Here is a 13,167-nt window from a genome sequence, read left to right on the forward strand (position 1 = left end):
GTTTCGCAAAAAAAAAAAAAAAAACAAGCAGCGAGAGGCTGGTCGTAAATCAGTTGTGGAAATTCAACTAAACAATTATCGTTAAATATTGTGGTCTTGGATTGCTCTATATAAATGAAATATAATAACAGAAATGAACCCGAACGAAATAATGTGAACGGAAACAGAACTGAATGCGGATGTGGCTAAACGTGGAAACTATGTGTTTGAATAATTTAGGGAAACAAGTCTGAATACGAATGGTTTGTCTTCCAGACGGGTTATTGTAAGCGTAGGTCTCATATACTGAATTGGTGATGCTCGAAAAGAACTTGCAACACTTTTTTATGAGGCATCAGTGGCTTCAGTACCGACATTAGAGAGTAATACTAATAGTACAAACAAAAATAACGATAACTCAATCAATGTTTTTTTTTTTTTTATCTTTTTCTTAAATTGACTGGGTAATCTATTTTGGTTGACTGGCAGATACAATTTAGTCTCTACTCTGCATGTCACAATTTGCTTTCAACCTCCATTACTTTGTTGTCATTTTTCATCATAACAATTACATCCATGTAGTCTGTTCAGAAGGAGACGTCCAGGCCGAATGATTGGTATTATAGATGGCAATTATGTGAATTTAAACCCAATTTCATGACGGTAATTTGGAGACTTAGTCATAAAGATTGTCTGGGCTGGGAGGTTAATAGCGCCAGCTTTTATTTTTTAAGATGGAAGTAGGAACTGTCTATCATTTGCACGTGTACTCCGAAGCCTCGCTATAATGATGTCTTTAAAGGAACACGTTGTCTTGGATCGGACGAGTTGGTCTATTAAAAGCGTTTGAAACCGTTTGTTATGAAATGCATATGGTTAGAAAGATGTTTTAAAAGTAGAATATAATGATCCACACAAGTATCACTCGAAATTGCACGGTTTTCCTTTTACGGCGCGAACTATCACGGTCGGCCATTTATGGGAGTCAAAATTTTGACTCCCATAAATGGCCGACTGTGTTAGTCGACAGGGTAAAAAGAAAACCGTGCAATTTCGACGCATATTTGTGTAGATCATTGTATTCTACTTTTACAATATCTTTCTAACCATATACATTTTACAACAAACGGTTACAGAACGATTTTCAAAGACCAACTCGACAGATCCAAGGCAACGTGTTCCTTTAATGCTATGGTATTGATTCTGAGTTATTAATAACAATAAATAAAAATCTGTAATAAGAGAAATACTTTGAAGATAATTCAGTCATCAATGAGAGCAAGAACCGATAAATTAAGACACCATTAAAAAAATTGATTCGTAGAGTTGTGCATAATGATTTTAATGAACAAGACAAAGTTGCTTTAAACACAATAATATCTAATTCATAACAGTAACATTTTAACAATGTACTCTTGGCTCATACTAAGAGACAACACCCCACTATGTCAATAGGCTAGCCACGCCCCTGTTTTCCCTTAAACCCGATTGGTTTTTAGAGGGCGGTTTATAAACAACTAAGGTTGGCAGCTAGTGAATTCAATTTATGTTGTATTCCGTGGCGGAGAGAAGAAACTATGATGCATATCATTGCATACAGTGAGTGCCAATATCAATTACTCCTCATACAGCACTATATACACTGACCATATCTTGATTCAAATAAAGTAGGACACAGGAAGCGGCAGTTAGAACCAATGCTGTACACGGCATAGATTCAACAAAACGGACCACACATCCCGTGCCCAAGCTCGGAAAAACGGATTTCCCTGCTTCCATAAGCACTGATTCTTTGCTCACGGTAAACAGAGCTATAAATTGGGCCCTGATCTCGACTTCATAATCAATTCAAGGAATGTAACTCAAGCATCTCAGATGCAAGTACTGTACCTTATATTGACTCAAAGACAGTAAGACCACCATCAGCAACAGTAATAACCATTGCTGGTGATTCATTTGCCTGTGTAAAGCAATGGGTATATATAAGTAGGCTTTGGAGTTTTACAAGATGACAGCCGAAATTAGGTGAGGTTTTCGGTAAAACTAAGTGGATATCTATTTTGAGAAGTGTTGGTTCTTAAAAGAACAGTTGGTTGACAACTCTAAATAAGGATATACGTTTCTTTTGATATTAGCTTCCGCAACCGCCATGTCACATGTACTGTTTCTGCACTATGTGCTGAACAATATATAGATACCGGGACAATATTCGTGTATCTCCAAATTTGATCCAAAAACGTGTTCATTTTAACGGGTTGCCAAATCATATTATTTGCTAACCCCGTACCGACCCTTCACAGTTAAAGTTAATATAAGTCAACATTTAAAATACTTCTACCACGTATATACGACGTATATATAAAGTATCATATATTTGATACTTTTCCACAATGCATTTATTAAAATAGTCTAATTAAGTAGTATTTTAATGACCAGAAAAATATCTATTGCACTCGATAAAGAAATCTTTGATTGAAAATTTACAAGCTTTTAGGTCAAAAAAATAATTACACGTTTCTCCATCTGTTTAATAAATACAGAGTTTTCTAACCGTAAACCTTAAAACGAGGTTTATCTGTTCTTCTTTATATATTTGTATATATTCATAAATAGTTTACCTTTTGCTACTATAGTAATTTTATGTACATAGACGTCATGAAAATTAACTATTATTTTGAAATCATATTCATCATCAAGATCCTAAGCAGACATGGTTTATAAAAAAAAAAAAAAAAAAAAAAAAAACGACTTAGCTCGAATTGGTAGTTTCATATAAAGTATATACTGGCAGTAAAACATGTCTTAGTTTTTCTAAGTAAAGGTTTACATAGTTGTGAAATTGTGTTTCTAAGCAGAACTAAGCGGGAGCAGATAACATCCCTAATGATGCCAATTTAGCTGTTAACCATTACTGCTAACAAAACCCTTCGAGAATTTCAATGTGTCCGTTTTAACAGTTATTATTAAGATCAGTCTATATTACAACAAGATCAGTCTATAGTGTACATGTAGACTGAGATTCTTATAAGCAGATTCAGTGACAGTAATTATATAACACTACACTATACACGTAGACATTGTACCAAATGACAGGTGTGTCATTAACAGGTACGACGCTGAAGTGTGAACATAGTGTGTGATTCAAAATTTAGATTTGATATCAACTTTGAAACTGTTATGTGCTTTGATGTGCTGTGCTGCGCTGTTCTCATAAGGTTAAAGCCATTATACACTTTCGGAACAGAAACAAACAAGTTCACAGATTTACAAGTAACTTACAGGGTTTACAGAAGGTAATGGTGAAAGACTTCCCTTGAAATATTATTTACAGAAATGCTGTACTTTTTGAGAAAACATTAAAACAATTATCAATTCTCGATATCGAGAATTACGGATTTATTTTAACGCATGTCATGACAGGGCAAAACGTGCGAAAACAAGGGTGGGTTTTCCCGTTATTTTCTCCCGACTCCGATAACCTCTCCCCATTACTCGTAATCAAGAAATGTTTTATGATAATAATTATTTTGAGTAATTACCAATAGTGCCCACTGCCTTTAAGTAGTGCGTATAAAGCATCACAACTGGATTATGGACCTTTTTGTTGGAGTTATGTCCCCTGTGTGTCCATATACATAATGTGCTCATACTCGTTGACACAAGGACCAAATTGTTTTATCCCTCGTATTTTAGGTAAATTAGTTTTAACGACAGAGTTGACGTAGTGATAGCTCGTTTTCTATTGTCTTCCCCCTTCAAAGAAGACTGCAAATTCATTACAAATGTATTCAAAACGAACGCGTCAACTTTACCCTTCGCTTCCACAAAACCACACTTTTGTTTAAACATTATGCATGCGTCGTAATTAATAGGAAAGACTTTGAATGACCACGTCATTAATTTATAAATGTTGCATAGCCAATCAATTGTGTTTCCTGTCTGCAATGTCGTGTTTGTTCCCGGTATATACTACTATAAGTACTTAATCAACCATAAGGGATCCGACTAGTTTGACCCTCAAGCCTCGTTTTGGTGACATTTTATTCAACGGGAGGGTCAACAAGATGGCTGCACTTTGTTCTAGAAAATAATTACTAAGAAAACATAACCTTCAGATCGTTACAGCTTGTAGCTGGCGGAGCCAGCCCGCTTCCGCTAAGTAACCATTTAATGCATTAACATAATTTTATCTACTTCTATTACACACATTATATATTTTGAGCAATACCCTTAGTTTTTTAGAACACACAATAACGAAGAAAATTGAGTACTCCTCGAATACTAAATTTGAGGGAAAGGGAAAAAAAGGGTTTGTAAAACAGTAAAATCGTTTGTGAAATAAAGAAATACATTTTTTAATACAATTTTGCCAAAAAGCATATCAGAAAGTTTCAAGCTACACTTTGTATATGACTGTATGTTCTTAGAGAAGAATAAAAACAGAGTGAAAGATATACCTTAGTTTTGCTTTTTTACAACTTACAATAATGCTACAATGCTACATAGACTACAGAAATAAGACAAACCAAGAAGGCACAATGTGTGACCATCAAATAAGATTGAAAGTTCTCATTTATTTATCAAACTCGATTTTTCACATAATTACCGTATACAATTTTAGAAGAATTTTCATTTCTATTGATAAAATTGCACAATCGATGAATAATTTTAAATGTTAACACTATCTTAATAACTCAATGGAGTTATTTAAAAGTTTGCGAATGGAATAAACAAAAGATTCCGGAAAAAAGGTTCTGAAACCGGATTTCCGGCCAATATTTGACTTTCCAAAAAATAATTCCGGACGGGATTTTCGTTTGCAGGAAAGACAACTCCGAAAGGGATATTTGATAAGAATGATCTCCAACCATTCAACGGTTTTATTTTCGAACAAAACAAAACATAATTACGTAATTACCTTCAAAACTGGGTCAGTCCTATTAGGAATGCGGTCAAATTGACCCAAATCTGAATGAGGTTTTGATTTTGGTTTAACCCAAAATACACTGATGTGTGTTAACAGCATAGTGTACTCAGTACTTACCCGAGTTTTGTGAAAAATCACAGGCATAATACTCGGTTGGGATTCGAACCCAAGACCCTTGCAATTCTAGAGCAGTGTCATATCAACTAGACCACCGAGATTGCCCGGTAGTTAGAGGCAGGTTTAGAGCAGAAATTCTCAAACAAACAAACTTGTGTTTAGGTTGATATAAGCGTACTGGGAAAAGACCGGGCGTTGTTCACGTCCTTTTCAAATCAAATTAATAACTCAAAGTAGTAGGTAATATTATAATTACCCGTTGTAAGTTCACACTGACTGGATGCTAATATTATCGCGTGTACTGTTTGTGTCAAAGAGACAAAATATGACCGATTTATACGCTTAAAACAAGGTATCGGCTAAACAACAACAACAACAAAAAACGTAAACAAAATACAAACGGGTTTTAAGAACGCAACACCTGTTGTTCAAGGTCGCACAAATACCGTTTGTTAACCCTTCAGAGTTCGAGCCCTCCTGCTTGATATCAAAGATTTGTGGTGTTTACAGTGACGTGTATCAATTCATCTAAACATGTTTGGTTGCAGCTCCAACTCGGTTCCAATGTTGGCGAGTGTTAACTTCATTCGCCGGTCCCTCTTCAAGTACATTACACTCCTATCGGATATGCACCATTGCAATTGACACTCTGTTCTTGTGAAGTTCTAAGACACAAATAATACCATAGTCGAATCTGGAGGATTTCAAGCAGCTAGCACCATCTAAACGTTATCCGCTTACTCAGTTTTCTCATGACAAGTAAGTCTATCATCTCGTAGTATGTTGAACACACTCTTGGTTTCTTGGGTGTGAATCTTTCGTTATGGACACTCGGTTCAGTTCTTCATATTAGGAATTCACATGACGCCAATGTGTTTGGGTGACTCTACGGTGATGTTGAAGTTAATGAATTGGACATTGAGTGTATAATTATTGTTGAAAGACTGTTAGAGAATCACACGATCCAGTGTATTGGCTGTAGTCGAGGCTAATCGTGTTTATAATGCATCCAAAGCAATAATCAATGGACGATCCAGAGCTTGTGGCAACTTTTATTTAAGAATGAGAGACGACTTCTTGCACATAGACTTCTTTCTATTCGTCAGCATGTAGTTTGGTTCGACTCCAGCTCGAAAAGGGTTCAGCTATAGAACCTGAAAAACACTCGCGATTTCCTTGCTTGTGGTTCCGTGAATGCGTCCTGGAGCTACCATCGAACTTAACGACACAAAGATTTAACTTTGAACTAGATTGTTGGCGTATACTACAATTGCAACTTGGCAGTGGTGTTTAATGCTTAACTATGGAGGTTCATGTACCGGACGTTTGTTTCAGACGTTTAGGTACCAGACGAGCAATCAGACTGTCATTTTAGATGTTTTGGCACCAGACGAAAAATCAGGTCGTCATTTAGGATGTTTGGGTACCAGACGAACAATCATTTAAGATACAGTCAAGTATAATACGTAATGCATCATTCCCACAAGATAACTACATCTTCTTGCAACACATCTTATTCATATTTATAGGCTATTATCAAGTAATATCTACACTCTGTTCCATTCTTGAGCTCAGACCCCTCAAGCTATAGGCTCAGTGTTAGGTAGTCTGGTGTACTGACTCATCTCAATGTTTTGTCCTTTACATGGTGAGCAGTTACCGTCACTCGTGGACCGATTCCGTTTGACCGAACTTGCTTGTGTAACTACTGTCGTGCTGCACCGTGAATTATAATACATAGACTCTCGTCCTCTGCGTGTTTGGCCGTCATTTTTAATAAAACAACGGCAGCAGGACCGTAATGCCTCACGCACCGTCTCCCGGAAGTTTCTTGACATGAAACTGTACACTAATGGATTGACGGTACTGTTCAAGAAGGCCCAGATATGAGCAGCAGATGACATCTGAACCAGTGCGTTAATACATAAATCATTGAAGACGTCAAACGCAAAGAGAACGGCCATGACGAGTACAGGTCCCCATGTTATGGCGTAGAGGGCCACGACGAGAATCAACATTAAAATGACCTGGAGATATGACAAAATGAAAACAATAATTAAACATGTGAAGTCAGATATCAAGAACTTTCAATAATCAAAGTTTGGGATCGAGGTTGAGCCGCAAAGTATACCCGTTACGTCATATATGTCAATGTTCAGTGATTGGCCAATGAGTAAGGGTTAGACTCAAAATCAATCTACAACCAAAGTGAAGTTAGTTTCTAAATTATTGCAGTCATGAACAAAACTATCGGGAAGTTATATAATGGCCAAGCTATGAAGCGAACTGAACTCATCAAGCCCTGGTGTGACTGCTTTGCGGTGTCGGTTCGAGTCCCGGTCTGGACACTTGGGTATTCGAGCAATCAATATTGCTTTGTCCTTCAAATGGGACGTAACATCCGTGTTTCACTTATCGGTAATGAGGGTTTGTCTTGTGTTTTTTTTTACTATTGGCGTCAAATTGAGCCACTCAAACCAATCCAATGTGCCAATTAAACAGGTTTCGATTAAAAACAAGTTAGTATACCTGCTCTGAGCTCAGTAAGCACATTGCGAATCCAGTAGATAACGTGTTTTAATAATTACTATTTATTATATTTACCTGCTGTCTATCTTTCAATGTGACTGGTCTTCTTCTTTGCCGTCTTCTTTGACGAACAGGTTGTGCACTTGCCGTAGACACGCTCTCCTTACCCCCATCGTATCTAGATTCCGAAGCTGCCGAGAATGGATCATCATCTACTGAGGTTTGTACCGTATTAGGCGTCATAGCTCTGAAGCCATTAGAACGATTTGCACTGGAGTCTGTCGTAGGTTTGTTGTAGATGTACTGTTGTGATGTGGAGGAACGGGGTGTCTTCATACTCTGCAAACCCCGGGAAGTCTTGGCACTTGCGTTAAGTCTTAAGCTGACAGTGACGTACGCAACGCCCATGATAGTCAGGGGGATGATGTAAAGAATCGTTAGCCCGTAAAGGTTGTACGCTTTTTTGATCGCTGAATCTGAATAGTCTTTTCTGCAAACGAAGTCATCCGCAAACCCTGGTTTGGTTTCGTGTATCTGAACATGAGAAGAAAGGTACACATCAATTGTCGTAACTGCTGACGTACATTTTACACCACAATTATGGTATCGTCACGAAATACCTCGACAAAGAATCAAACTGATGCATGCATCTTTGGAAAAAGGGTGCAATTTCAAAATGCAGTATGAAAAGGTAACCACATGTTACTGTGTAGTTTTGGTAATTTTCTAAGATTGGTGATGTCATTTCAACAGTCAAAGTAAAAACAAGTGATATCTTATTACAAAAAAGTGAAAATTGATAACAGAAACCAACATACGAACAACAAAAACGAGATCAACAACAAGAATAACAACAACGAGAACAACAACAAGGAATGAGCAAGAACACGGACAAGAACACAAACAGCAACGGGAAAAATAACAGGAACAGAAACAACACGAATGAGAACGACATCAATAAAACAAGAACAACAACAAGGACACGAACAATAACATAAATAGTAACATAAAAAAAGAACAAGAAATGAGCAAGAACACGGACAAGAAAACAAACAAGAACGGGAAAAAGAACAAGAACAAAAACACCGCGAATGAGAAAGACAGGAACAAAACAAGAACACGAATATAAACAACAACACGGACACGAACAATGACATAAATAGTAAGAGAAACAAGAACAAGACACTAAGCAAGAACAGGAACAAGATCAAGCAGAGCAGGAACAACACGCACAACAAGAACAGCAACAGCATCAGCAGCAGCATCAACAACTACAGCATCAACACCAACAACGACGACGACGACGACGACGGCACCAAGTAGAGCAGGAACAACACGCACAACAAGAACAGCAACAGCATCAGCAGCAGCATCAACAACTACAACATCAACACCAACAACGACGACGACGACGACGACGGTACCAAGTAGAGCAGGAACAACACGCACAACAAGAACAGCAACAGCATCAGCAGCAGCATCAACAACTACAACATCAACACCAACAACGACGACGACGACGACAGGACCAAGTAGAGCAGGAACAACACGCACAACAAGAACAGCAACAGCATCAGCAGCAGCATCAACAACTACAGCATCAACACCAACAACGACGACGACGACGACGACGGCACCAAGTAGAGCAGGAACAACACGCACAACAAGAACAGCAACAGCATCAGCAGCAGCATCAACAACTACAACATCAACACCAACAACGACGACGACGACGACGGCACCAAGTAGAGCAGGAACAACACGCACAACAAGAACAGCAACAGCATCAGCAGCAGCATCAACAACTATATACAACATCAACATCAACAACTACGACGACGACGACGGCACCTAGTAGAGCAGGAACAACACGCACAACAAGAACAGCAACATCATCAGCAGCAGCATCAACAACTACAACATCAACACCAACAACGACGACGACGACGACGACGGCACCATCAACAACGACAAAAAACAATGACTAAACGACATCAAAAGCAAAACCACAAGGAATACGCACACTAAGATCCACAAAAAAAACACTACAAGAGGAATTAACAATAATAGCAAGAAAGAAACACCCCCTACACACCAACAAACAAACACCATGACAGACGCACCAAAAAACAACAAAACCAGACAAACAAACAAACAAACAAACAACCGAACAACCGAATACACAAACAGCACATCCATACAGGTAAAATATGAAGACGAAATCGACAGCGGCAACATCAACATATCAGAAACCCACCATCCAGAAATGACTGAAATTAACATTTCGAAAGTATCCGACATATGCAGAGCCCCATTGTGACTTGAATAATGTAAAGCTCAATACATTGATGAAGAAAAACAAAACAAAGAGATGCATCGGGTTTCTTTGTAGAGAACCAATTCAATATCCTTGTTCATTTCTAGAACTTAGAGAACAACTATACAGAATAGCAATAGCACTGCGGGAAAATCCAAGCGAGAAACTTTCCACCATACACGTGTATCATATTTTCCTTGCTTGTCCGAATCCCATTCTCTATGAGCAATTCGGTCTGGCAAGTAGTCTCTAAGCTATAAATATTTGGTTTCCAAACCCGCAGGTTGCGAGTGTATTTAATAACGGGCAAGGTACTTGTTAAACAATCAGAATTCAGAACGATTCTTTATTCATGACTGATGCAATTTCTGGGTTGAAAGCTTCGATTTCAAGCATTCTTCATGTTTCTTTCGTTCTGTCACTGAACCCCGGAATCGCTTAGTACCTCTAAAGACAGTTTTATAATACTTTTCAAAGTCCTTAGAAACCCTTTTGTTTGATGTTTTATGGTTCCTTTTGGTCAATGCTCTAAGGTTGCAATTTCCTTTATCTCACAGCCCGGATATAAATATCTTGGGACTACGTTGACTAAGAAAAATAAATAAAGAAACTCCCGTGATAATTCGATCGATTAAAGAGAGTGTGGTTATAAAATATCGCCATGTCACCGTCCAAAGCAAACTCGCCAAACTAATCAAGTAAATAATATCATGCAGTGATTGAATTTTGATTTTAAGATTGATTTGCCTGCCCCTGACTTGTTGCTTTGGCACACCACATCCTCTGTGGTGATGATCATTACAAAGAACATACTCGCAACGTTGTATCGTCTCTCTCTCTCTCTCTCTCTCTCTCTCTCTCTCTCTCTCTCTCTCTCTCTCTCTCTCTTTCTCTTTGGAAACCTCATAGGAGCTAACTGCTGATGACTAGTGGGACACTCGACATGAAGAGTTGTTTTTATCTTAGAATGGCTGCACATCAAAGAAAGACAGCCACCCTTATTTATAACCTCCATTATGTATTGAGTTGCAATTTACTATGAAAGGGTTGTGAATGGAAACGTGCAACGTCGTTACATAACGAAATGCCTCTGGATAAGCCGGTTACAGCGATGGTCAATGTAGAAGCGAACTCTCGTTGATGAGCGATTACTAATTAATGTCTGACTACTTGATACTTACTTGCAATACCAGACCAGGAATACCCAAGATGAGGCTGACAACCCACGTGATGACCACAATGATTTTAGCCCTGGTCCGAGTGATGAATGACCTCGCCCTTAAAGGGTACAAAATCACGATGAACCTGGAGGGGGAAATAAACCATAAGGTAAATGATTCAGGTCTGCTATTGTTGCATTACCATCGAGCAATCATTAATAATACCTTGTCTGCTGAGTGAGCATTTTGCTCAATGGCTGTACTTCAAACATTATATATTCCTGAACAAGAACATAATGTTTTGAGTAATTGTTTTTAACAATTTGTATTAAAAAAAAAAAAAAAAGTGTGGGGGTGACTCCGCCTACCCCTTTTGTCGAACATCGAACACACGTACGTGCAAGTACATTCAAGTCCTAGTCGTGAGTTTGTACGTTTTGAAAAAGTTTTGTTCTTCCATTTTTTTCGGCAAAGTCGACCAGGTGTATTGCTGCTGGATGCATCAAAACAACTAAAGATGGTGTCAGTTTGCCAAGTTGTCCGGTCCGACGTCTTTTCCAGCGCTGTGCAGCAAACACTTCGAGCCGTCGTGTTTCGAGAAACCGGAATACACTACACATTTTGACATGAAGAGAATGGTTCTTTTCTAAAACATGACGCCATCCCAATAATTTTTCCAGCTAGTGGGGAAGTCGAAGAAGGTACCCGAAAGACGTAACGAACCTAAAGGATCATTTGCCTAACGTGAAAAAAATCAGGTATTGTTTCAACTTTGAGGGCATGTTTTTAGCTTGCGCCAAGCGTCACTATGTTGTGTTGGCACTGCATGCGATTCATCGCGCTTCGATTGACGTCACGAACAGCGCCCTCTCGGGTCGGGCTTTTTTCAAATTTGTAATTAACATTGAAACTAATTTTTTTTAAACCTTAGTTAATTTTGTTCTCTTCACATTCCACTCATTAAAACACATATTTTAGTGACAAAAGCTTTATTTTGACAAAATACCACTACCAGGTGACTTTAAGCAATATATTTACTACTTACCGTTCTAGACCGATCACCATCAGCATGCATGCTGAACAGGCAGGAGAGATTAAATTTAAATATCCGATGATTTTACACGCCACTTCTCCAAGAACCCATTCTTTCGTCAAGAGGTCCACAAGTTTCATTGGTAGGTAGATACTGACCACTATGATATCCGACACGGCTAAACTACAAAGAAGCATCGAGGTCACACTCTGGTGGCCTTTCTTGTAGAATATGGTGAACACTACCAGAAAATTACCGATGAAACCTGTGTGGAAAATGTCATGAAATTAGTCCTGTGGATAGCAAGAACTACAAAAACAACGACGACGGCGACGACGACGACAACAACAACAACAACAACAACAACAACAACAACAATAACAACAATGATTACGACAACACAGCAACAACAACAACAACAACAACAACAACAAACAACAACAGCAGCAACTTCATTCACCGCAAACAACCACTAATAACATTTACTTGACAGTGTACTGCACTTACCTATTAGAAAGATGACAATGTAGATAAAGCATAGAATGACAATAATGGGCATGGTTGGCCATTCATAATCACATTCTGATTGGTAATAACTTTCTGATGATGACGATGAACTATTATCATCACCATTAGTAAGTATCGCGGATGATTGTGCCACAGATCTAGGTGTTACAGTAAACCAAGACATCGTTGCCAAAGGGATCTAGAAAGAAAGAAAAAAACATTTCATTACATTTTGAATGATGTGTTCAGAGCATGCTCCACATGGGCCTGACAGAAACAATCCAAATCATACATTCTCAGGTGATCGGGCGTTGGGGAAGGGGGGGGGGGGGTTATGTCCACAAAAAACGTAATGTTTTCGGGAATTTCTGCAGTAGGCCCTATACCCTTAATTACCGTAGAAAGATTTGTATTAACACATACGGCGCACTATGGTATAAAGACACAACCTAATATAATAAGGCGAACTATATGGTATATAAAGACACATCACGGTTTTAAGTTCGCACACAAGCTCGATAGGTTCCGGACAAAACACATAAACCCATTTCATTTTGGGAGCAGTTAGCCAGTGCTAGTACAAGGTTGTCATATTGTG

General features: G+C 38.4%; 1 protein-coding gene across 2 annotated transcripts in view; it reads right to left on the reverse strand.

The window, feature by feature from the left end:
- Window positions 1-1,296: 1,296 nt before the first annotated feature.
- The window catches only part of LOC139946491 (cholecystokinin receptor-like), a 53,644-nt gene continuing 41,773 nt past the window's right edge, over window positions 1,297-13,167 (reverse strand). For both annotated transcript variants that reach the window (XM_071944167.1, XM_071944166.1), the window contains 5 exons: window positions 12,570-12,768; window positions 12,075-12,327; window positions 11,051-11,174; window positions 7,628-8,086; window positions 1,297-7,050 (listed from right to left, as the gene is read on the reverse strand). In XM_071944167.1, coding sequence (XP_071800268.1) covers window positions 6,604-7,050; window positions 7,628-8,086; window positions 11,051-11,174; window positions 12,075-12,327; window positions 12,570-12,753 — 1,467 coding nt within the window. In that variant the 5' untranslated portion in view covers window positions 12,754-12,768 and the 3' untranslated portion in view covers window positions 1,297-6,603. The remainder of the gene's footprint in view (window positions 7,051-7,627; window positions 8,087-11,050; window positions 11,175-12,074; window positions 12,328-12,569; window positions 12,769-13,167) is intronic.

The sequence above is a fragment of the Asterias amurensis genome, chromosome 13 (genome assembly GCF_032118995.1).
Source record: "Asterias amurensis chromosome 13, ASM3211899v1".
In the NCBI taxonomy this organism is placed as follows: domain Eukaryota; kingdom Metazoa; phylum Echinodermata; class Asteroidea; order Forcipulatida; family Asteriidae; genus Asterias; species Asterias amurensis.